The following is a 25,586-nucleotide window of genomic DNA, read 5'->3' as shown; positions in this document are numbered from 1 at the left end:
CCTGTCCTGCCTTAAATTCTAGTGACCCCTAGCTGAGGAATCCTAGTGCTTCACATTCTGCAGCCAGGAAAAGACATTCCTCAGTGTGTTCTCTGAAATGGAGCTCAGATTCTATGGAAATCTTGCTGGGATTGGTGTGTTTAAAAATGCAGGTTCTGGAACACTGCGGTTTGCACTGTGAAAAGGATGTCCAAGCTATTTTCAGAAGCAGCCACCTCACAGATATATCAGAGTGGGTGCAGGTGCCATCATCTGTGCTGAGTCAGGGGCCAGGGAAACTGTGCATGGGATAAGGCACCAGGGACAGATTCGCCCTTCCAGAAAACACTTAATCCCTGATCATGGGCGAGCCCCCGCTACAGGAGGGCACCCCTGGGTGGGCCACACCTCTGCACAGCCTGCAGTGAGTTTTAACCTTGATTAAGTATGTATATCAGTGCCTACACTTTGGCACTGGCAGCCACCTGCAAAGCATACAAGACAATTCTCATTCAGAAGGAGCTGTGGGCAGTGTGTGGAGGTAAGCCCGCTTTAATCACAGGAGATGCCAGCAATGGCTATTGAAATCTGACACCTTACAGGCATCCCATCATGTAAAGTTTGGTGGAAGATTACAGCTGAGTTATGGCTGCTCAGTATAATTCCCCTTCTTTAAAGACTTATGGTTCCAGAAAATACATAGAATAAGCATAGCAAAACTTCTCTGTTTTTGCAAGCCATTGATAAAAATTAGTTTGATAGTTGAACCAAAAGTATAGTTAGCTGAATAGTTATAATTATAAAGGTGAATAGAACTTAAAAAAATTATTTTTTAAGTCAGTGGCAGCCATGAGGGTCTTTGCCCCCTGTGACCTCTGCAGACCCCAGGGGCTTGCCTGGCGTGCCCAGGCTGGGGGAGAGGTGGGGTTTATGTGCTGGAGGGGTGTATGGGTTGGTGGCAGGAGCCTCCTGGAGGAGAGGAATAAGCTGTGCCTCCTCTCCATTAGAAGGCACCAGAGATCCACCACGGCGCTCCTGTTTCTCAGGCCAGGAAAGCTGGTGGTGGCTGTTGCACATGACAGAGAGACCACTTCAGTCCCCTGAGTTTCTTCTCTGTATGAGTGAAAAAATTCCCCAGCTTGGGACATGCCTCCTGTTTCTGAGCTGACACAGAAGAAAAGCTCCATTTCTTGAGAAAACTGGGGGACACGTTTAACTGATTTTTTTTTCCCCTAAGTGTGCTTTCTTTTTATTGCAGACCTAAGCCCCAGCTCTGGGACAGGAGGGTCTGTTTTCCATGGAAAATGAATCCTTCTGCTGCACCAAGCAGAATGGTGTTTTCCCACTGCCCAGTGGGGAACAGAGTTGGCTGTTTCTCAGGAGCTGTTGCAGATCTGCCTTCTGTCCTCTCATTTGCTTTTTCTTTGGCCTACTCAATAATCAGGCTTTAATATTTCATTTCTGCAAACATACAAGATCCTGAAACTCTTCAGATGACCCACTCTGGACTACTACTTTTGTATTATCTCCACTACTGATTCCACTAGATTTACTGGGTTTGTCCTGGATTATAGTTTTTGTTGGAAATAAAATCTGAATAATAATGTTTAGAAAAGGATTCTAATTACTTAAGGTAAAAATCTTCAAGCTTCATGGAAGTCACTCACATGAAAAGTCGAATAGAAAGGATTCTGCATCCAGCAAATTTTAGTCTATTCAGGAAAAGCTGCTTTGGATAGGCAGAAAACCAAAAGTGGATGAAACTGAAAGGCAGAGTTTGGTCTTGGGCTGGGAAGGAAATCTTGGGCATCTCCTGATGCAGGAGCTGTGGATAAATCACTGCAATTCCCTGCAGCGTGAACACCTTATCCTACCCACCAGAGATGGTTTACTTCAAAGCACTTTGTTGCTTGATTTCTGTGTGGTAACTGCTGGTCCCCCATCCTGGCTGTGAGGCAGTGCAGGTCATCTCCAGGACAGGAGCTGGTGTCCCGACCTGGAGCCCACCTGCCCCCAGAGCCCTTGCACGTGTCCTCACCTCAGAGCTGGGTCCTGAGGACAGATGTCCCCTGGCCCAACCCAGCCCTGCAGGAATCCAGCGTCTTTCTCCCTCTGCTGTCCATGGGTCTGTATTTCAGACGATCTGAATCGGTTTAGATAGTTTGGAGAGACCCAGCTGTGTTTCAGCTTATTGGTTCTTCTCTAAGTAACACATGAAATTGCTAAAATTGGGTAACTGCTCTGACTTCTGTCTGCCCTGGGGCAAGGACGGCTCTTCCTCAAAGCTCTGGGAGTCTGAGCCTGCTCCTGGCACTCAGGAATGCGAGCAGAAAAGCCAGTGTCGGAAGAGTATGGACAATGGGGTGGGAAATGCGGTGTCTCTCTTCTTATGGGATCCTCCCAGGGGGAATGCGAGCTGGCCAGGGAGGCAGCGAGCCCCGAAACTCGGCCGTACCAGGATCAGAGGGACCGAGGCCCCGACGGGGCTGGCCCTGGAGCTGCCCCCGAGGCGGGGCTGGATGCGCCCGGGCACGGAAGGCGGAGCCCGCAGCCCCCCTTCCAAAAACAGCAGAGGGCCAGGCAGGAGGCGGATAGAGGAGAAAGGAAAACCCCGCCGCCAGGGGCGGCAGAGCGGCCGTCAGAGGGACTGTCGTTCCTCGCAGCAGGACTGGGACAGGGACAGGCACAGTCCCAGGCAGAGGGACAGGGACAGGCACGGGGACAGGCACGGGGACAGGCACGGGGACAGGGACGGGGACAGGGAGAGGACAGGGACAGGCACAGACAGAGGGACAGGGACAGGCACAGGCACAGGCACAGGGACAGGCACAGGGACAGGCACAAGCACAGGGACAGGCACAGGGACAGGCTCGGGGACACGCACAGGGACACCTCCCTGGCGGCGCGGCGGCCCCGGGGGCGGTGGCGTGTCCGTGGCCAGTGTTGCTGGCGGTGCCGCAGGCTCCTCCCGCCGCACCGGGGCCCGGCCCGGCCGGTTCTCGGCTGCTCTGCTCCCGCCGGCGGTGCCCGCTCCCTGCGAGCCCCAGGTAGGCGCCCGCCGGTCGCGCTTTGGGGCGGTGTGACGGCGGGCGGGGGGCTCTCGCTGCTGGCCCGCTGGGACGCGCGGGGTCCGGCGGCAGCTCCGCAGCGCGCTCCGGCCGGGGTCGCGCTGCCGGAGACCCGGCTGCGGCCGGGAGAACGCAGAGACACCCTTCGCTCCGGAGGAGACGCCCAGCGCGCTGATGGTGAAACTCAGGGCGCCTCTCCTCGCCCCTCCCGAACGCCGGGGGAGTTCGGGGTCATCGCTCGTTCCTCCGGGACCCAAGCGCAGGGTGATGTCCCTCCGGGCTGTGCCGCCGCGCAGTCCCAGCTCCTCGGCGGAGCGGTGCTCGGGTAGTGCCGAGGCGGTGAGAGAAATTGCCTGTGAACCCCTGGAGGCAGCCGTCCCCTTCCAGCGTTTCGGCAGTGCCCATCAGGGGTGTCTCCACCGGCGCTGCTGGTGCCCATCCTTCGGCCGAGCCCCCAGCCCGTCCCCGTCCCCCTGCGCTGCCGTCCCCTCAGCACACCCTGCTCGCCCTGCAAACCTCGCAGCTGGCTGCTTTCCTCCCTTTGGCGTGGGGCTTCCATTCGTCGCTAGTGGCCAGGGCGTGCTGGCGTGTGCGGGGCCGGGATGCTCGGCCGGTGCAGCCCCGCGGTGCCCGGGGAGCCCCGAGCGCTGCGCAGCGCAGCTGAGCCGGGCTCCCACCCCGCATCTTCTCAGCGTGGAAGCGCCAGGAAATCTGGCCCAGGAAAGGTAATGATTTTAATAGTTTTGTGACTTTGCAGCGTGAAACAGTGAAAGATTTATCATTTCCATCCCCCGGCTACACTTTGTAAAGGTGGAAATCCTTGTAATTATTACTCAGGCTAGCTTAACTTCAAGGAATATCTGCACTCCTTCCTCAGAGCTTGTATGTATGGATGTATTTTCAAAAATGAACTTGGCTCCAAACTGCTGTGCAAGGAAGTTTCCTTGGGAACCTGTGATATCCTTTATGGCTGTTGCATCTGAAGGTCTATTTTTATTCTGAAGAGTAAGTTTTGGGGCTCAAAAAGAGTTACTACTGTGGGTTTGTTTGAGACTGAAGGCTCGATCTGTTCCTGCCAGAAGCACTGATGGGAATTGTAAACATTTGCTCCTTCATTTGTTTTATTGCTGGATCTTGTTTCAGTTCTGAAATGGGAAATTAAGATTTTGTTTTGGTTAGCTGGAGAAAAGGAGCTGTGTATGCTGGTGGGGTAACTCACTGTATCCCATGACAGACCCAGTTCCCAGTAATTCTCTTTGCTCCAACATCTTTCTTATGATTCCTCCCTTTTCTGCTTCAGTACCACAATTTTGTTAATTTAAAGAAGTGAAGTTAGGTAGTAGACATTTCCAAAGCATAGATCTGAAAAAATGATCAGTGAACATATGGATGCCCTGGAGAATGCTCTGGGCTGGACCCAGTCCAGATCTTGCCACACTGGTACTCCCTCATTTTGTTCTTTTTAGGCTTTGTACTTGCAACAAGGAATAAAGGTGTATGTCACAGGGATGTCAGTATCAAAACAAGCACATAAAGGTGCATTGCATGTGGATGCTTTAAAAATATCGTGGTTGCTGTACCTTACAGAGAGTGTTCAAGCTCTCTCAAGTGTCAGTAAACCCTACAGACATGTCAGGAAAGATTGGAAAATTCCTGTGCTCCCTGCTAATGAACAGACCTGTCCCCTTGCAGTGGGAGAGGAAATCCAGTCACTGCAGCCAGCAGCAAGCCAGAAATCAGGTTTGCTGTTCTGTTCATAGTTCATATCCAAAAATAATCTGAAGAACCTGAGTGGAAACTATATCTTGATTTTACATGGAATCTTTTCGTTAGAAATACCAGAATTGTATGATTTTTTTTTCCCAAATGAAAGACGTATGCAACTGCTTAAATCAAAAGGTTGACACTGTGAATTTCTTCTTCCGTAGCTTTTACCCTTCCACATGACCTCAGTAGTCAAAAGTGCCTTTTGGCTTTATCTAGCCAAGTCAGTGTGTCCATTTATTTTGGATATTGGTCTCACTACAGTTAGTCACCCCTGAAGATACAAAATACATGCTGGATGATACAGAAAACATGAGCCAGATCCCTGGGTCTGCTGCTCTGTTCCTACCTTTCCTGCAGCGGGCAGCAGTCCTGATCTGAGGTACAAGGTTATGGCGTTGCTGGTTCTCCAGTGAGCTCCATTGCAATGTGCTTGTCCCTGACAGTCAGTCTTGTCCCCAGAACAGAGAACCTCCAGTGAGACATTCACAAGTTAGACATTCACAAATGATGAACTTTTGCTTCCTGCCCTCTGCAGGATGCGTCAGCAGGACATTGCCAAGGTCTGGCAGGACTGACCCACAGAACTGTACCAGAGGAGCAGAACCCAGAGGAGTGGAGAGTGCTGAGCCTGGGCTGAGCACACCATGGGGGCAAACACCTCCAGCAAGTCACCACCCTTGGATGGGAATGAGGAAGGTAAGGACTTTTCCTGTTGTTGTCTGGGGCTGCAGAGCTCTGCAGTGCAGACTGGCTGCGAGGGTGCCGGCCAGCACTGTGCTGAGCCTGCAAACCCCTGGGTGTCCCAGGCCAGCACAGTGTGTGGAGGTCAGCAGCAGTGTGCCCGTGGTCCCTGCAGAGCTGTGGTCTGGTCTTGGGGTCCCTTTTCCCTCCCCTCCCAGCAGCTCCGAAAGCAAAACTGTCAGCAGAGGAGTCCCTGGGGCACTGCCAGGCACCTCCGAGGCAGGGACAAAATGCTGCTGCTCTGGAGGCTGGAGAGGTCTGTTCTGGAGGTCCCAGTGTAGGGAGGAGTGGTAGGGAGAATGGTGGGAAGGTGGCTGGAGCGATGGATGCTCCCATGGGTGTTCCTGGTGGCTGCCCAGCTGGGCAGGACTGCCTGCAGGCACTGGGAGGCCAAGCCTGCAGGCTGGGTTGGCTGGAAAAGGAGCTGGAAAACTACTGCTGGGAGCAGTGCTGGAGGCCAGGGTCCCTGTGCTGCCAAGATCACAGAGACAGTCATTAAAAGATTGCTCCATAAATATATTTGCTGTTGCATGAGTCAGCTTGCTGACTGCCATATGGGCTTTCACCTAGGTACAACAACAATATGCATATGTAGATAAATACAAATACACAGTAATAAACATAAAACATAAGAAGAGCTGGATACCCCACCAGTGCTGTTCCAATGGCAGCGGTGTCCCTGCCAGTCTGCAGCTGCTCAGCAAAACCAGCTTCAGTTTCCAAATTATTAATGCAACTGCTTACAGTTTTTCTTTGGTTTTCATATTTTTTCCATTTCTGTAGTGCAAAAGAAATCTGTGCTGTGAAGTTTTCCTGAAGATTTTATTCCTGGTGCATCTAAATGCTCAGTATTGGCATTTCTCATAAGCAACCACTTACGCTTGCTTGGGTTAATGAGCAGTTCTGTTCTTCAGGGTGGTGTGCTCTGGCTGTGGGATTGCCCTGGGAGTGGTTGGTCTCTGCTGGGTCTCTCTCTGGGTTCAGTGTTATACAGCACCAGCTTCTGTGGCTGAGAAACACAACACCAGGAAAGGCCCTGTCCTGACCCTGCCTGATCTGCCAGTGACAGAGGCTGACCTAAGGAACTTGCCTTTGAAGCTGAACCATAGAGAAAAAAAGCCCTGTTAAACACACTAAGTTTAAACAACACCCAAATCTCCAAAAGGAACAGAATATTTCTGGGGTATCCCTCATTTTTCTCAGCTCATAGGGATAAAGAAGTGGAAATAACATAATATTCTCAAATGTTTGCTCAGCCATTTACTATTGAAATGTTGCTCTTTCTTACAGTTACCTTCGACCATTTTGAGATTTTGCGAGCTATTGGGAAGGGCAGCTTTGGAAAAGTGAGTGTTTTGGAAACTAATCACCATGTGGGCAGCTGGAGATGTAACTGGGTGGAAATAGATGAGTTGGAGGCTCACATGAGAGTACAGAACAAAAGCCCATGCACTATCAGTGAGCCTTGACCTTCAATTCCTGGTAATCAGAAAGGAATCAGCGCCCAAATCCTTTTCTATTCTGTAGCCAAAAATCAAAGCCCAGTACCTCTTAAACAAAGCCCGAGATTTCCTGTGAACTGAGTAACACTTCTCAGGAGAGTGAGGATCAGGTGCTGGTCCCAGTGTTTGACCTGTAGCTCTGTGCTGGAGGGGGCTCCCAGCAGTAACTAGTGTGGGAGCAATTGACATGATGGTTAGTGAATGGCATTAAATAAAACGTTGACTTCTCTGTGACTCCTTGTCTCCCAAGCTGTGATGATAAATTCCTTCCTCTCATCTTCCCCCCACAAATTTCTCTTTGTGTGAAATTCCCAAGAGATTCCCAGGCAGTGTCCAGTGTTGCAGCATTGGTGGATGGAGTTGTGCCCTGGCAGTGTCAGCACTGCCAAAGCTACAGGAAAACACTCATGTCACTGGGTTTTACCTGGCAAAATTTGCTGACAAATCGTCTCTGTTTTATCCCCTGATTGCTCTCTTAGGTCTGCGTGGTGCAAAAGACTGACACCAAGAAGATGTATGCCATGAAATACATGAACAAACAGAAGTGTGTGGAGCGTAATGAAGTGAGAAATGTTTTCAAGGAGCTGCAGATTATGCAGGGCCTGGAACACCCTTTCTTGGTTAATTTATGGTAAGAGGTGGTGCCTTGGCTCCCTGCTTGAGTCAATTAGAGATGCTTTTGGGATCAGACCCTCCTCATCTGCTTCAAGCCTGTCTTGGGAGCAACTGGTGAATTCCACTGACTGGGGCTCTTTTTCAGGAGAATCCTGTTTAGTTAAGCAGTTATCTCCCTTGTCCCCTCAGACAGCACAAGGGAGTTTATTCATGTGTCCCTTTGCAGTGTCCCCCGGGCAGGTATTGGCTATCACCATAACCCCACCTGTATTTAAAGGAGCTCTTTGCAACCACCAGCAACTTCTGGCAGCATGGGATTGATGGCCAGGCAGGGCTCTTTGCTGGCTGTCCCTTGACATTTCTTTCTTCTTAAATTTGTGAGTAATCAGTAACAGTTTAACCAGTAACATTCCAAGGGGTGTGAGCTCACATATTGCATGATAAAGTGGCCAATATCCTGTAGTTTCAGTATTCCTCTAGGGTCGTGGGTAATTACATTTATTGGAAATTGGATTTTTTTTTAGAATAAAATATAAATTATCAATGCTAAACACACACAAAAACACAAAAAAATAGTCTAAAAGACATTGAAGATCAAAAATCCTTGATTAATTCTTCCTTTTTGAAATCTTCTGTAACCTGAGTGTAGTTCAGTGAACTCTTGGTATTTTGCTGCTATTGCCATTTAGACTGGTTCTTATTGGGGTATGAATGGTAAAGATGCAGCTACACCTCCCATATAATATCTCCAAACTTGTCTTTCCTCCTTGAGCACAAAGCTCCAGGCAAAGCTCACTCAGCAGCTGAAAGCTGACCAGTGTGTGTCTATGCAGGGATCTGTACAGAGCAAACCATCCAAGTGTCCCTGCTCCTGATCTTGCCATGCCATCCCTGGCTTCAGGATGCCTTTAGCATTCCTGTGTCTTTCCTGCCCTCTGGGTGATACACAGCCTACAGTCTTCGTGTGGAGCAGTGGTCTGGCTGGTGTGCTGGTCACCCATCAAGAGGCAGTGTGTTGGTAAAGTCCATGAGGAAAGGGCTCACAGCTGGTTGTCAGCCCCTCTCAGGGAGACACAGCCCATCCAATGAGATCACTGACAGAGGACCAGCAGAGAGCAGCTGCACCCCTGTTGTGCTGAGCACATGGGGTCACAGGCAGGCTGCTGCCGTGCCTGACAGGGGCACCTCCAGTCCAGGGCTGCAGGTCCAGGGCTCCTCTGCCCTGCTCTTGTGGTCAGCTCCTGTTGGTGCTGGGAGAAGGCAGCATGCCCATCCTCAGTTGTTCATACAATCTGCTCTGACTCTTATGGATCTGAGACTAAATTATTTGTTGTCACAAGTGTGACAATAGTGGGGAAACAGAGCATGGAAAGGTCGTGAAATTTGGAGTGAAAAATTCCAAGAAATGATGAGTGTTCCCAGAGGTACCATATGTTCCTTTATTACCTGTCATTTTTCAGTGCTACTGTCCTTGAACCACGCGTGTGCTGTTTTAGGTACTCATTCCAGGATGAAGAGGATATGTTCATGGTGGTCGACCTGCTGCTCGGAGGGGACCTGCGCTACCACCTCCAACAAAACGTGCGGTTCCAGGAGGGAGCTGTGAAACTCTTCATCTGCGAGCTGGTGCTGGCCCTTGACTACTTGCAGAGCAGGCACATCATCCACAGGTCAGCCAGGCCACAGGCTGTGCTGTGGGCAGGCTTGTTCCTCCTTGATGTGAAACACAAGGCATCCCCCAGAAAAGTATTTCGTATACAGCAGAGACCATCTGATTTGTCCCTCTGGGGTAGCTGTGAAATAGCATATTTGATTGCCCACTGATCCTGGGTTTTAATTACTGTAACTCATTAATGTCCATCCTCATGCAGGGAGTGTGGGTGTCAGCACTCAGAAATCCTGTGTTCATGCTTGAAGGTGTCTCCCTTTGCCCCTCTCTGTATTGCACCAAAATACAAGGACTGGGCCCAAACACAACTTTTTCCTGTATGAGGTAAATCCCTTTTTAGAAGTGCTGAGAGTTTCTTTTTGGCTACCACAATTTCTCATGGCCAGTGAAAAAAATGCATGAGTTCTTCCCGTAACTTTGAAGACCTGCAGAATGGCAGAGGTTTCCCCTGGCTGGGAAGCAGGGTTTGGCTGTGGATGGAGAGACACATGGCTCCTCTGCTGGTGTCTTTTGCTCTTCTGCAAAGCTCAGGGGCCCAAGAGTTTAGCCACGCTAGCTGCTGTCAGGGAGGATGATCAGAGAGGGTCTGTGAGGGTCAGTAATTGCAGGGAGAAGGTCACTTCATTTAGAAATACCACTGCAGATGAGCATTCTTGTGCAGTATATAAAAATTAAGCATGGAAAGTGTAAAATTGAAATGGTTGTTAGTGGGGAAGGCACACCCTGGTGAGGGTTCCTGCCCACAGTGCCATGTCCAAGGAGTGAGGGTAGAGTGACCCCTTGCCTGTCCCTGCAGCCACAGGAGCTCAGAGCAGTTCTGCTCTGCTGCACCCGGGCCAGGCCCAGGGGACAGCTGCCACCTCCTCGGGGTCTCCTCTTTCACACTGCTGCTTTTGTGCTTTACGTGCAGGGATCTTTGCCCCAGTGGGAATAGGAGTGGGAGAAACTGCAGGTGAGGTTGCAGTGTGCTTTTCACACAGCTGCATGTGTTTAAGGTAAATCAAGTACAACAAAACATGTATGGCAGACTGTAAAATTTGCAAGTTATTTAATTAACACTGTAATGCAAGTTGTTTAATTAACACTGTAACCCAGTGGGACAGTACTTGATTGATAAAGTGATTTGGCTGAGGCAATTACACTGCAACAGCTGTAATTTGGAACATCAGGAGACAGGGAAGCAATGTTTTTGTTTGGCTGAACAAAGCTGTGCAGAGACAGCAAACTCAGGCTGTAATTATTTCCCACCCAGTTGTAAAATAATGGGAAACATTAATATCATTTAGGTTAGGAAATTATATAACCAGCTTATAAAAAAGAAATATACAAATGAACGATAAGCAGAATTATGTCTAGTATTTGTTTGCATCCTGAGAATGATCTTACTGTGCTGGTGTAATTTCAGAGGCTGTATGCCAGACTGAGGGAGATCAGAAAGAGCCACTAGAAATTAAAAAGTAATAACTTAAAAAAGAGTTCCACTGTACTGAGGGGGAAAATCAGCTGCTTACCTGCCACTGCCCTGTGCTCTGCTAATGATGCCTGTCCCTATACTCACCTCTGTGATGGGATGGCACCAGGAAGGGAACCAGTGTTTATAACCCACTGGAAGTTGTTTGGGTAACAAGATGCCAGAAACCTGTAAGCTATTAGATGACAATTAGATATACTGTGGGGCTTTGATTCCAGGTGACTTGGAGAACTCAAACTGTATCCTAATGATTGAATTTCTAAAGATAAAATCCTAAAAGTGATCATTTCTTCACTGGGAACTCCTGGGCCTGGTGGGGAGCACCACTTGGCACAGGGTCACTGTGCCTGTTGCCTGCCTCCTGGCTGGGACCTTTTCTCTGGGGCATCAGGTGGCCAGGTGCTCAGTGGGAACTGGTGTAATGAGCTCATTAAAGCCAGGTAATAGCTTGTAAAGTCACTCAGGTGGACACTGTGGCTGTATCAGAGTATCAGGTGTACGGTTTCTCCCTTCAGTGAAAGTGTTTCCTTACAGCATTTTTATAGGTATTATTTTGTGGGGTCCTTTTACTTAGGAATAAAACCTGTGGGTAACCCATTTGTATCTAGAACAAAGACATTAAAATGCTTTAATTTGTACTGGGGACCCCTTCTCATACAGTATTGAAATAGATTGACAAGTAACAGGAGGAAAACAACAAAAAGACTCTCTAACCGAACTGTGGGTGGGCTTAGGTGAGTGCTGTGGCCCGAGCCCCTGCAGCCTGCAGTGTACCCGTGCTGCTGGTGCTGGTTACTCACTCTCTTATGCCTGAATCACACGGGAGCATCAGAGCTGAGAAGCCCGAGGCTCGGGGGTGCCGTGTCTCTGCCAGTGCCCCAGAGCCTGGCTTTCCTGGGTGCCAGCAGCGTGTTTCCTTCCCTTCTCCAGGCTAATGGCTGTCTCTCCTTCTCTGCTTTGTTTCTCAGAGATATCAAGCCCGACAACATTTTGCTGGATGAGCACGGTAAGTGCCAGGCGCTCTGTGTCATGCACGAGTGCAGGAGCAGCTGGAGGCAGGAGACAAGCTGCAGTCTCGTGCTTGCTGGTGCCATCCTTTGGTGCTGGGCGCTCCCGCTCAGCCCAGCTGGGAGCAGGATCATCCCATCCTGTGTGCTCCAGCTTTTTGAGCAGCAGCGTCTTGTACCCTCAGGGCACTGGCAGCCTGTGGTGCTGTGGTGTTTCTGGGCTTGCCTTGGTGTTTTAGCCAGTGCCTCCTTTGGCTCACTGGCTGGATGGTGTCCCTACAAGGCACTGGCAGAACCATATGTTTGGTACTGCTTGGGGCCAGTAGCCCAGCACACCTGATCTTAACATTTTCTTTGTTCTTGTTTAAAACTGACTCAAAATGCATCATTTGAAGGGCAATGCTTGTGTCACTGCAGGGTTTGTGCACAAACAGAATTAATTATGGTGCAATGGATAAGCCTTGGTCACGTATTTTCTTTTTCCTTGAGCATTTGGCATGGGGAGGGATCTCTGAAGAGGATTAGGGGTTAGGTATGTTATAAATGTTCCTATTGGTTTTTCTATAGTGTTTCATAGGCAAAACTCTTAACTATATTCTTGCATGGCTCTTCAGTCACATTTTTTTCTTGGCACAGATCTCGCAGTGAAGAGATGTCTGATATTCATGTGTTTGTAACTCATTAGAGAAACATTTTTTATGTAATATTTTTTTTAAAAATCCAAGTAACTATATTGTTGTGAGAAATCTTCATAGCAGCTAGAGCAAGGTGCTGGAAGAGAAAAGTCAGTGCAGGGAGGAGGCATACCTGCATTTGTTATGACTTGAGATGCTGCAGCTCCCGAGGGAGGCACTGCCTGGCCCTGTGACAGGCTGTGTGTGACCAAGGTTGCCTGGCAGCACCGAGCCAGACTAGATCCGTTTGCATATGACCTCTAATTTCAGAGGCCTGTCTGATAATTTATTTAGGAGCTGGCAGCAAAGTGGCTTTGACTCCCGGTGCTGGAGCCCCTGTCCTGCCTTGCTCCGTCTTTTTCCGGCTGCTGCCCCCCACACAGACCATGGAGAGCCCCACACAGACCATGGAGGGCCCCACACAGACCATGCAGAGCCCTGTCCTCCCTGGAGTGTTGGGGCCCTGGCACTGCTGGGGCTCAGGGCTGCCCATCTCGTGCTTTTGGTCAGTCCTCACTGTTGGAGGCTTTGGTGACCCATCACCATTCTCCCAGAGCTCTGGGCCATTCAGACTGGGATGGCACAGCTTCCTGAGAGGAGCTGGCATCACCATGGCCATGGGAGGGTAGATCAGCGCTCCCTAAAGAGGAAAAAACAAAAAAAGGGGAAAAGGCTCTGTTCATCTCTGCAGCTGCATTCAGCCCAGGAAGACACAACCTACTAACTTTTATAATGATGCTACAATTCAGAATGAATTTTGAGTCTATTCTCTGCTCACTGTGATTTTTTAAACTCTCTCTTGCAGAGTGTTTTTTTTTTCTGGGGACATACCCTTGGTTGCAGTGTCCTTTTGTCTGTGACTTGTAGTATTCCTTTTCTTCATCCACAGCAGCAAAGGTTTGTCTTCCGACAAACTTAGAAAAGCTAAGAAAGCTTTGGGCATACACAGAGTTCATTTTCTTTTCCAGACTGATCCTAAAATATAGGAAGACTCAAAACAATCATCACTAAATTACTTTTTGGAGAGCTCTTGTATTTTCTGGTTCCCCAAAGGGAAAACAAGGGGACATTTGAAGCAAGAGACATCTGCAAGCAGCCTGCAAGCTGAAATATTTTCTATCAGTTCTCCCACCAGATTTTTTGACCTGGAGACTCCTTTCCATTGAGTATTTCACTTTATGTTTTTGATTCAGAGCTATTTCTGGTGTGCAATTAAAGCCAAGCCTGTAACACGTTAGCCTCTGTCTTTCAGGACACGTGCACATCACTGATTTCAACATCGCCACGATGCTGACGAAGGACAGCCCTGTCACCACCATCGCTGGCACGAAGCCCTACATGGGTGAGAACCAGGGGCAGTTACATGTCCTTGAATCCCCATTTTGTGGGCTTGGGTGGACTGCTGTGGTGGGACACAGCTGAAGACAGTTTTGGTTAGAGCTGGGACTCTTTTCTTCTTGATCCCCATCAAAACATACCCAGTTTGAAGTGAGGAGCACCCTGGAGAGGGGATGCAGGGTGGGGACAGGCGTGCCTCCCCAGAAATGCCTCAGTGCAGCTGGGGAGTGTGCGTGTCCTACTTCAGGGGAGAGGTGAAGAGATACTTAGGCCACCTTATGCCTAGGTTGGGTGAATGTGCTTGTTCTGGAGCTCGTTTGCTGTGAATGGTTGGCAACTCCTGTGCCAGTAAAAGGAATTTGTCTTTTTGGGCTTTGGGGCAGAGAAGCACAGAGAGTTTCCTGTGGGGCTGCTGGGTGGCCTTGCTGCAGGAGCCTGGCAGCACGGGAAGGGCAGGGGTCAGGTGTTCTGTGCTGCTCATTTCCACTTGGGATTGCAGCAAGGCAATTTTTTTCCCCTGTATTTCACAGCACCTGAAATGTTCAGCTCCACAAAACCCACCAGCTACTCCTTTGCTGTGGACTGGTGGTCTCTGGGAGTCACTGCCTACGAGCTGCTCAGAACTCGGGTATGTGTTTGGCTTGTGGCCTGGCTTGCTCTGCCCTTGGACATGCTGTGGGGAGGGTTAATGCTTTATAGCAGAGATGACATGGCCAGGCTGAATTCAAGGCTTAGGACTTACTACAGCAGAGGAGATCTTCACCAGGGTTCTTGTGATCATGGTCAGAGAAGCTGCTGTAACACACAGCAGCATGTTGTGGCAGTTCCCTGTGCAGCTGGGGGCCTCTGGGTTGATAAAAGGGGGCAAGGCAAACAAGCAACAGCTCCTGAAGTTTGGGGTGCAATACCCTTTACTTGGAGCTTCTATCCTGCAAGGAAAAAGAAAACTTGAAAAAAACACTTACTGTTGTAACAAGACTGAGCAGTTGGAGCAAATGATGGGAAAAGCCCAATCCCTGCCTGTGCCATCAGGGCTCTGCTGCTGACTTGGGCAAGGCTGGGAACTTTGTAGCTAGACAAATACATCAGTGTTTTGAAAGTGTTGTGTAAAAAAGTGGGACAAAATTTTTAAAATTATGTTATTCTAAACAAAATAATGTAATTTAAAGAGGAACATTTAAGATCTTGTGAGGCTCGGAAGCTTCTTTCAATATGAGTATGCAAAGCATGGTTTTTAAAACCTCTTATCTGTCTTTGCAGAAGACATTTTGATGAACAGATTTTTTCATTTGAATTTGTGTGTCTCAGTTGCAAGAGATTAGTTTAGCAGATATTGAGGGGATGTGGCTGTCTGTCCTGTTGGGTAGCTGAAGCAATGTACCCTCTGTAAACATGTTAATGTAATATTTGAGTTTTCCACTCAAATAGCACTATAATGCTAAATGAATGGCTGGACTGTGCATCACGTTGGTTTTTGACTTGATGGCACTGTTTCTAAAGGCAGGAGCAGAAATGCTGTCTTGTGCTCGTACATGATGGCACAGCCGTGGTGAGATGGGGGCAGCTGGGTGGCTGCACGCAGGGGAAGGGAAGGGGGGCCTTGAGGTCCATCTAGTACCGGCACAGGTCAAGCACACTGCACCTGATCTGATCTCTATTTATAGCTGCTATTCTTTAAATGCACTTTTAGTACGATCCTGCCTTCTTCCTCCCAAAATAAGGTAAAAATCTGTGAATCAAAACTTTCGAGATAGAAACACTCTGCCATTTTAAGTTATTTGTCCAGGTAAATTGGCAGAATTGTAGATGGAAATAAACAGGGAGGTGACTTCACCTGCGCTGTACAGTGCATGTGTCACTGTGTCACTCACTGGCTGTGCACTGCATGTTGATGCAGGAGGAGTCCCTGGTGCTGCACTGTACCGTGTGCTCCTCTGCAATGGCTCACCTGTCCCGGTGACATGACAGTGGCCACAGGGCAAAAGGAACTGTGACCCTGCATCCTGATGCCCACCTGAGACTGATGACCCCTCCTGGGACATCCTTTTCTGAGTTGATTTTATTGTTGGGGGATATTTGTCTTCTTTTCACTGGCATTGTCCCCAGCATGAGTGAAAAATGTTTTACAGGGCGTATCAGGAGTGCTCTAACCACAGCACTATGTGTCACAGCCTTGTAAGATAAAAACACTGACCAAGCAAATTCCCACTGGCTGATAACTGACAGGGTTTGCTCCTGCCTGTCCTGCTGTTAAATGCCCAGTTATTAGTGTAGTTCTTGCTGACATTTTGTTTTTCGACTGAACTATGGTCGCGCAGGGAGAGATGTCCCACAGGAGGCTGGGGACTGGACAGTGAGACTGTGTGAAGCTTCTGTGTTCTAAGCAGATTTCTCAAGAAGTCTGAAAAGCAGATAAACTGACGCTTGTCTTGCGGTGTTCCCCACAGAGGCCGTATCACATTCGGTCCAACGCTTCCACGACTGAAGCGGCTCAGGTGTTCAGGACAGCTGCCGTGGTGTACCCGGCCGCCTGGCGCCCGGACATGGTGGCGCTGATCAGGAAGGTGAGGGTGCCCAGGCTCCTGCCCTGCACGGTGGGCAGCGCTTGCAGCTGGTCAGGGCCAGGTCAGTGACCTTCAGAGCGCGCTGTGTGGTAAATGCCAGCTGCACAAGGGCGGCGGCAGCGAGCAGCGCTGCGTCCCGGGCTGGCAGTGCTGACAGCTGCTGCTGCACCTTCTCTCAGGACTTGGGCAGCCTTGGCTTCCACAGTTTCCTCTATAACTTTACACTCCAATTGACTGACTTAGAAGCAGATATTGATATATGTGTCAATAAATTTGGGCCAAGAATCACTTTTTTTTAATCCTCAAAAAACATTTTTTCCAGTAATGGAAATATTTGCAAGAAGTGCTGACACTGTTGTAATCCTTTGATGCCGTGTGGTTTATGCACCACTCCAATTTTTTTTCAATAAAGCTGTTATAAAAATTGCTTCAAAATCATTACTGGAATAATTTTGAAGCTGAAATCCCTTTTGAAATGAAGCCATAGCTTCAATAAACAGGACTATGGCTTAACAGTGGCAGCAAAGCTAAGCACTTACACCCTGCATAGCAGCACTGGCAGCAAATTTTAAGGAAGTATGTTAATAGTTTTTTAATTTCAAGAAAGTGTTGACTTTCAACTGTGTGGTTTTTCAACATGTAGCTTTCAACTGTTCTTTGTTCCAAATAATATATATATATATGTATTTTGTAATTTCTAATGAAATAGACTATCAAAGATTTTAACGAAAAGAGGCTGTCAGTTCTTTGCTGAGACAGAATCATGGCATCTTTTCCAGGAAGGAAATTGCAGAATATCTCCATTTGCTGAAAGTTCCATGAAGCCATTATTTCATTAAGCCTAACAGTAATACAGGAATATTTGCTGCAGATGTCCTATGTGTTGCTATGCTGGCGACTTTTTCCTGGACCACAGCAGGCAGCAAGTCATGGAGGCTCCCTTGTGAATAAATAATACAATGTCACAATTATTTAAATTTCCCAGTGCTCCTTTGCATCTGGTTTAACAGCCATATGTATTATATATGAGCCCCACTGTGGCTCCTTCCTGGCTCAGCCACCCCCTGTGGATTTCTGGATTTATTACCAGCCCAGGCAGATGTTTGTCCTCGCGGAGCCGCAGCGCTGGCGTTGGGCTGGAGGCCAGAGCTCTGCAGAGGGAGCTGGCCACTGGGGACAGTGCTGCTGATGGCTGCACGCCAGCACGAGCAGGGCTGTGCTGCTCACCTTGCCTATAAATTCCCCAAAGGGTTTGGATCATCTGGTTTTCCCGCTGAGTTTTAGGAGTGTAAGGTGTCAGGAGTTTATGCAATGTATAATCCTTGAACAGAGACCACTTCAACCCTTTCCTTCCACACAAGTAATCCCTACAGCAATGTTAAAAAATTATGAAAATAAGGAGTGTGAAGGCATACTTTCACACTGAAATAAGACTATTACTTTAGTAGAGTGAGAAAACAGGCTGTTTTACTGATCCAGTCTTAAAAGTAGAACACAAACACCTGAGTGGAACTTCTCATTCCAAACAAATGCTTATTTTTAACATTGGACAAATTGTTTAATGCCACTGTACTGCCCCATTGCCTGCTCCTACAATGGGGATAGAAGTAATTTGTAAAAATGGGAATAAACAGAGGCAGAGCTTTTGAGCCTGCTGCATACTCTGGTGAAGGGACTGAGCAGGAGTGGCACTGGTCCAAATGCCAGTGTTGATGCGGTGTCTCTGGCACTATGTGTCCTCAGCCATGCTCCACAGAATGTGTGCCCTGTGGGATGGTCTCATCTCTTCCCTTCATCTCTTGCTGCAGTTGCTCGAGCTGAACCCCAAGAAACGTTTTTCTCAGCTGAAGGACATCCAGTCCTTCCCGTACCTGTCTGATGTGAACTGGGATGCTGTTCTCCAGAAAAGAATAATTCCAGAATTCATTCCCATGGTAAGGCCATTTGAGTGTAAAGGTGCCTCACATCCAGCACTGGGACATGGGACATTCTGACAAATTTCCACTGAAGCATCAGGTATGACAAGGGGAAAAGAGAGACCAGGGCAGAGCTGTCTCTTCCCTGAGTGTGTAGCAAAGAGTAATGGAGGGACATTACAGTGTGGGTTCCCCAAAACTGATATGCCCTGTTTGTAATGTTCCTGGAATTTCTGGGTGCAGAACTGGTGTTACAGCCCGCTGGGCTGTGCATCTGTGTGGGATGGACAGTGCCTGTGAGCCCTCTCGTGCTGACCCATGCTCTGAGCCATGCTGATCCCCACATCCAAAAATCTAGTGCACCAGGATGGGCTCAGCAGCAGCCTGGAGATCACCCACCATCTTCTGGGAATTGTTTTCTCCTGCAATGCTTCCCCCAACAAGCTCATTGTTAACAGTAAATAGCACATACACTAGATTTGTGTTTATGGGCCTTTTTAAATTGAATTAAAACAGCACATAAGTAACATAACCCTTATGAAGAATAGTCCAACTACTCCAACTGGTTTTCAGCAGAAGGCACATACACTAGATTTGTGTTTATGGGCCTTTTTAAATTGAATTAAAACAGCACATAAGTAACATAACCCTTATGAAGAATAGTCCAACTACTCCAACTGGTTTTCAGCAGAAGGTGGGCTAAACTATGAATATTTGTTAATTGTATATCCGCCCTTGTTTCTGGGTTTCTCTGTGGTGGGTATGATTCTGTACTGCTTGAAGACCAGTTCCACTGGGCTGTTGTGCTACTCTCAAAAGGCACAACCCAGCCAGGACACTGTCCTCATCCTCATTGCCACCCCAAAGCAGCCAAAGGGCAGAGTGAAGCAGGAGCACAAAAGGAGGCACTGTGACACCTTGAATATGGCCCATAGCTGAAGGGACTGATAAAGAATATCAGGAGTATAGCCAGTGCTCTTGGCTGCATGTGCAATTATAATTAGTGCATGTTTTTTACAAAATTCAGCTCCCAGATGCAGTCCAGGTTATAAGAGACTCCTTAAGACAGTGTCTCACTTAAGGCCACTTCTCTCTCTCCTCCAGAAAGGCAGACTGAACTGTGACCCAACCTTTGAACTGGAAGAAATGATCCTGGAATCCAAACCTCTTCACAAAAAAAAAAAGCGCTTGGCTAAGAAGGAGAAAGACACAAGCAGAAGCAATTCGTCCCAGGTGAGAGCCATCAGGTACAAGCATGGTCAAGGAGGCCTTTCATTTTTCAGTGACTGCCATCTAGCAAGACCACAGTAAACTGGACAGAATATTTTTTTTCCATTGTGACCAACTTTATTCCTAAAACTCTCCCCATCTTCTTTGAGGTGAAGGGCAGGATGTGTATGCACTGCTTTACTGCAAGAGGAGAGCCTTAATTCCATTTTCCCCACTGCAGGGCTAAAGATGCTCTGTGCCTAAACATATTGCCATGTGTCATTGAAACTGTCCTTGCAATGTTTTTGTATGTAAACTGTGAATTTATTCCCTCTTTTATTTTTCCATTCCAATGTGAAAGGCCAGCCACCTTCAGAAGCACCTGGAAATACTCCAGAGGGACTTCATTGTTTTCAACAGAGAAAAGTAAGTTTTGATCCAGAGGCAGCAGAAGAGGCACTGGCCCTTGCCTAAGCCTTTGACAGTTTTGGGGGGCCCAGGGCAGGGGGGCTGTGGGGGCCCTGTGTTGGAGGAGCTGTGGGCTGAGGGGCAGCTCATGCCAGGCAGTGGGGAACTCCAAGACAGCTGTACTTCTGTGGGGTCATGGCACTGCCTGGGCTTTTCCTGACAGCTCAATCATCCTTTTCTATCCCCAAGGGTAAGACCCCACCATGACAGCATCCAAGAGACCATGACAAAAAGTGGAGGCCCACACAAGGAGGACAATCAGAACAACCTCTGAGAACAGCTCAGCCCCTGCAGGCGACCTCCTCATGGGACTGGGGCTCACCCACCCATGCACCTCCACATCAGGCTGTAGACTTGTCCTCTGCTGCTGGGACCCTGCCAGTAGCCCAGGGCACAGAGGAGAGCTGGGGCACCCCCTCCCTCAGCTTTCCCCCCACAGCCAGAGGGTCCTGAGCACGGGGGAGAGGCTGTGGGGGCTGCCTTCCAATTGGCCACAGTTGGTGAGACTCAGATCCTGCTATGTTGCCTTTCCTGGGGCAGGAATGGGACCACAGGACAATGGGTAAGACAGTGTCCACCACTGTGGCTTGGCTGGCAGGTGCCACAGCCCTTGGTGTCACCATGCAGGAATGCTGCAGTGTGCCAAGGCTGAGCTGCCTTGTGCTGAGCCACAGGGCTCGGCTGAGGCTGGCATTCCCCCATGCATGGGCTCATGGCTGGCTAACCCAGGGGAAGAGGTGGCTCCAGACGCAGGGTCTTCACCAATGTGACACAAGTGGCCTTTGCTTACAGACAGCTCCTGCAAACATCCTGTGAGGGTGGGCACAGGAGGCTGGAGATGAGCTCCTTCCTTAGCTGGGAGGAGGCAGCAAAGCTGTCCTGCCCATTCAGTGCTCTCTCTATGTACCCAGCAGGGCTGGCATGGTGGGTGGCCATGTGGACAGATGTGGACTGTGACAACTAGGTGATGGTGAATCCAGGTGCTTTGTAGTGCTTTACCAATCTAGCCTGAAAAATGCATTCACCATCATGTTAAAACTGCTGCAGCTCACTGAATCTGACGGGGTTTGGCTTCCAAAACCAGAGGGGAATTTGAATGTGTATTTTGAATGTCTCTACCACTGAAATCACACTTGATATAAGCAGGAACTGCCCCTGCCAAGCAGCAGGGGCCTGAGGAAGAGAAGAGTCAACCGACAACATGAGCTGTTTGAAGGAACAACTTTTTTTTTAATAAAGTGTACAAAGTAGTAAAACTCCTTACACAAGGTGCTGTGACAGCTGTTACAGAGATGATTTGAGCTCCCCCACAGGCCTCATGATGAAACGCCAGAGCATTGGGTGGAGATGAAGGAGATGAATGTGACAGACCCACCTCTCCCTACGAGCTCAGTGCACCTGCCCTCCCCATCTGACATCCTGCCTCCGGCCAGACCCTGCCTCCTCACCTGCCTGGCCGGGTCGCCCTGTGGGCCATTCCCACTGTCCCACACCACGGCATCCCACACACGTTCAACACCAATAACATTGAACTGAGCAACCTGTCCGAGCAGCATGCATACAGAGAGGAAGAGCAAAACACAACCCAACCAAACCCACAACAGTAACAACAACAGAACTTTAAGGCTATGCAAAACCAAAATGAAGCAACATCTTTAAAGCTAGGTAGCAAGTAGCATTTGTGAAACATAAGGCTTGAGGCTTATTGATTCTTCAGAACAGGTTTATTTCTTTTCATTCTTCAACACCAATGTACCATTTTTCTTCCTTTGCTTGAACAGGGATTTTGTTTCCTCCTCAGCCGGGACATTTAGCTCAGGGAGGTGATGTTGGAGCGGCCTCCCGGGGGTGCGACAATGCGCTTGCTTGCTGAGCGCATGCCCTCATCAACCTGGGTACCTGGGATAGGATGAGAAAGTACAAAGGGAACAGGGAAAGTAATGGTAAGAGCATCTTCTTCAAAGGACTGAGCAGTCAGGCAGCCTGGAGTCTTGCCAAGGTCCTCCAGAGGCTACCTACTGCAACCTTCTCCCTCTCCAACTCCAGTAGCAACTCACAGCTGCAGTGGCTTTAAAGCCTCTGCAGATACTTCATGAACAGACCCGCCCAGCAAGAACAGCATCAGATGGTGGCCTCCAAGTAATCTGCCTGGCTATTACTGCAAGGTGCAGCTCCAGCCATGTCCTTTAAGGGACACACAGATCTTGCCCTGCCATGATCCACTCTTGTACTTTACCTTGGCCGCAGGCCACCTCTAACTGCCCCCTGCCCCAGGCCAGCCACCACATGTATTCACCTGACAGGCTGAATCCAGACTGATGGAGATTCCTGACAGGCGGTGTCTGACGTGTGGGGGACCCCCTAGTTGACCCCGCAGGGGTGCCCCCCTTGGGGGTGGTGGTCAGGTCAAACACGGGTCCGTCATATAAGCCCCGGGGCACAGCATGCACCTCTGCCATCTGTCACCAGAGAGAAGAGGACAATTACACTTCTCTGAGCCCAGGGAACATCATGCTCCAGCCATCCACCAGCTCCTCAGTCCCCCTGCAGAAGGATGTCACGTTGCTATGTACCATAAGTCCTGCAGCACTGAGATCTGGCACAGCCCCACTGCCCTGTAAGGTGTGCAGAGCCAGTGCAAGAGGCTATCACCCACATGGGTTTGTGCTGCACAAATCAGGGAGGAGAAGGCAATTTTGGCTAATCTCTTCATTTTAAACAGTGTTTCCCTCCAGACTCCTGCTGAATCAGGACAGCATGAAGAGAGACATTACCACTGCTAACCTTAAGGAGCATCTGTCTCCACCATGGCACATCACTAACACAAAGGGCTCCCTATCCAAGCCTCAGCTATTCTGTACATTCAAAATACACCAGCAATTTGCAGCACTGCTTACAGAGTCCAGCAAGAAGAGCAAAGGAAAACCAACCAGTTGTTAAGGGCAATTTGGGCTAACAATAATCCACCTCTGTCTCCTGGCATCCCCACCTCCTCACCTTCCTCCTGGCTTTGATGCGCTTGTAGACGTAGTCAGGGAAAGGGCTGCTGGGCAGGAATCGTCCAGTCCCCTGGGTCACATGCAGGTTGCCATCCTCCAGCATGATCTTCCCCTGGCATATGACAACCAGTGGGGCCCCACGGAGCTCCATCCCCTCAAAGATGTTGTATTCAGCCACCTGCAGCAACCCCGGGATGATGGTCAGGAGGGAGAAGAGCACTGCCTGCCCCCTCAGGGTGGGTCAGTCCCCACACCTCATTGCTGGAGTCACCAGTGCAGGCAGAAAACACCTCTAAAGCCTTGCATGTTCAGAGGCCTCCTGTAGCTCACTAGCCCATCACAGTAAAAGCCCACCAGAGTTCCCAACACAAACCAGGACCTGCTGGTTTGAAGCTCAGTGTGAGGAAGAACTCCCAGAGCAGATAAATGCAGGACCTAGGCTTGAGGTAAGGCATGAACAAAGCACTGTGGCAATACCAGGAAAAATATTTGTGTCTGGAAGAGGAACCAAGTTAAGGAGAAATGGGTGTCTTTCCACCTGCATAGGCCAGGGTCACGAGAAGAATACTCAAGCAGGGTGAAAAAAGCCCCATGTGCCTAGGGCTCGTGGACATTCAACCCCTAGTCACAACAGGCACTGCCTAGAGCTTGGGCTCAGTCCCTACTCCTCAGAGCCAAGCAGGACAGTACCAAGCTCCCAGCAGCCAGGCAACCTTTCTACAAAGCTACTCACACGCCACCCTCCAGCTTTCACACAGATGAGCAGAGGACTTACAGACTGATGGGTTTTTGCTGTGATGATTTTTACGGCATCAGGATCCCATATAACCAGATCGCTGTCCGAGCCTACTGCTACTCTCCCTTTTCGTGGATACAGGTTGAAGATTTTGGCAGCATTAGTGCTTGTCACAGCCACAAACTGGTTTTCATCCATCTTTCCAGTGGCCTGCACACAAACAAAGAGAACTAAGTCCATCTGTGGGGAAAGGGTGAGTAAGAGCCCTGGGAAGCATCCTCACTCCCACACAAGGTGCAGGCTGGCTGGGCCCAAGCTTCTGAGGCTGATCTTACTAGCTAGTGCCAGACAGACCAAGGCCCGGGGGCACAGTTACAGCTGCTGTATGTTCACCCCAAGCCTGCAACAACCACCTCTCCTGCCCCAGCTTGATTTGACTCTCAAAGCCAGAGAGGGAACAAGCTGGGTCCCCAGCTCTATGGGGCAGTAGCATGGGTGTGTGAGATGGCAACCACCTCTTCCCACTCTGCCCCTTCCCTGGTTGGACTCTCACCACTGCCTTGTCCCAGATGACAGACATTCGTTCCTCTATGCCGTTGGTTCCTTCTGGGATGGCCGTGAAGTTGTCTTTCCCAATGGCTTTCTGCGCGGTGCTGAAGGTACAGTGAGCGCTTCCCGACACCTGCAGATCACCACTGAAGAGGGGTGCAACAAACCCACTGTCAGTCTTTTGCAGTCAGACAGCAACAGAGACATGAGGGATATGGACTTCCTCTGGCCACAAGCAGCCCCCAGCTCAGGTTTTTTCACTCTGCACCCTCATTTCCACAGTCCCCCAGCCTGAAGACTTCCACCTGACCAGACCCTGGGGCAGCTGTGTCACATGGGAGCAAGGCCGGGGGTGGGCCACACTGGAAGTGGAAGGTAAGGAGTAGAAAACCAGTTCAGGAGCTGGGCTCACATTTCCTTGCCACTTGTTAAGACCTGCACCCATATCATACATCCAGTATGCACTGAGGTATCTCTTGTTCATTGACAAATGAACACCGCATGCAAAATGCAGGGTGAGCTGCATACTCAGACTGCAAATGCACTGGCACTTCTCTTACACCCAGACACAGCATCTCCACTCTGGCACAACGCAGGTTTATCCTAACGTGTCCTGCTGGAGACACCTCTTAATGACTCCTCATCCCTTGTTCATCTTGGTAGAGATGTTTCCAGCATTACCTCAGAGGGTATTTCCATTTACAATCCCCTCAGTGTCAGCCGTCCCCTGGCTAACAGACCAGGCAGCACACGCACAGCTGATGTACAAACATGGGCTGAGAGTGGAGGGGGATGGTCACATGGCACACAGACAGGGCAGGAACATGCCGTGTCCTCAGCTGCTGCACTGGCCTTGCAAGTGAGAGGATGGAGTGTAACCGTGAAAGGTCATTGCAAATTGCTGAAGTGCTTTTTTTGCTTGTCTTTGTTTTCAAAAAATCCTTTCTTTACCCTCTTGCCTTCAGGATGAAAAAACAAACTGCCATCTAAGACAGAAGTGCAGGAGCTGCTCCCGAAGGTCTCCTGCACTCCGCAGGCTCTGCTACTGCTCACCTGTATAGGTATGTGAATGTATCTGCTTTGTATTTGACTGGGGTCCCCACCAGCCTGTCTAACCTGTAACGCTCTCCACATTGGTGCAGCATCCCACATCATCATGCAGCATCCCAATCCAAACATCTATTCCCCACTTCTCCAGCTCAGTGAATCCTTCTGTTGACAAGTCTGTTTTAGCTTGTCCTCATTTCTTTGTCTTCTTCAGGACATTTAAAATGTTTCATGACTGCTGGTATTTTTCTCTTAGTGATGTTAAGC

General features: G+C 49.3%; 2 protein-coding genes across 3 annotated transcripts in view; one reads left to right on the top strand and one right to left on the bottom strand.

The window, feature by feature from the left end:
- The first annotated feature begins 404 nt into the window (after positions 1-404).
- STK32A (serine/threonine kinase 32A) lies at positions 405-21,612 on the top strand. The gene is made up of 13 exons (XM_064387630.1): positions 405-520; positions 5,350-5,510; positions 6,846-6,901; positions 7,537-7,688; positions 9,169-9,342; positions 11,781-11,818; positions 13,746-13,835; positions 14,362-14,459; positions 16,279-16,395; positions 18,204-18,329; positions 19,416-19,544; positions 19,882-19,946; positions 20,178-21,612. The coding sequence occupies exons 2-13, from the start codon at positions 5,459-5,461 to the stop codon at positions 20,260-20,262; spliced, it is 1,182 nt and encodes a 393-aa protein (XP_064243700.1). The 5' UTR covers positions 405-520; positions 5,350-5,458; the 3' UTR covers positions 20,263-21,612.
- Positions 21,196-25,586, bottom strand: part of DPYSL3 (dihydropyrimidinase like 3) — a 26,914-nt gene continuing 22,523 nt past the window's right edge. For both annotated transcript variants that reach the window (XM_064387628.1, XM_064387629.1), the window contains exons 10-14: positions 24,277-24,418; positions 23,763-23,933; positions 22,986-23,165; positions 22,285-22,447; positions 21,196-21,887 (exon numbers count right to left, since the gene is read on the bottom strand). In XM_064387628.1, coding sequence (XP_064243698.1) covers positions 21,799-21,887; positions 22,285-22,447; positions 22,986-23,165; positions 23,763-23,933; positions 24,277-24,418 — 745 coding nt within the window. In that variant the 3' untranslated portion in view covers positions 21,196-21,798. The remainder of the gene's footprint in view (positions 21,888-22,284; positions 22,448-22,985; positions 23,166-23,762; positions 23,934-24,276; positions 24,419-25,586) is intronic.

Source organism: Passer domesticus, chromosome 13, assembly GCF_036417665.1.
Source record: "Passer domesticus isolate bPasDom1 chromosome 13, bPasDom1.hap1, whole genome shotgun sequence".
NCBI lineage: Eukaryota > Metazoa > Chordata > Aves > Passeriformes > Passeridae > Passer > Passer domesticus.
The sequence above is the reverse complement of the archived record's forward strand: the minus strand, read 5'-3'. Positions and strand labels throughout refer to the sequence as shown.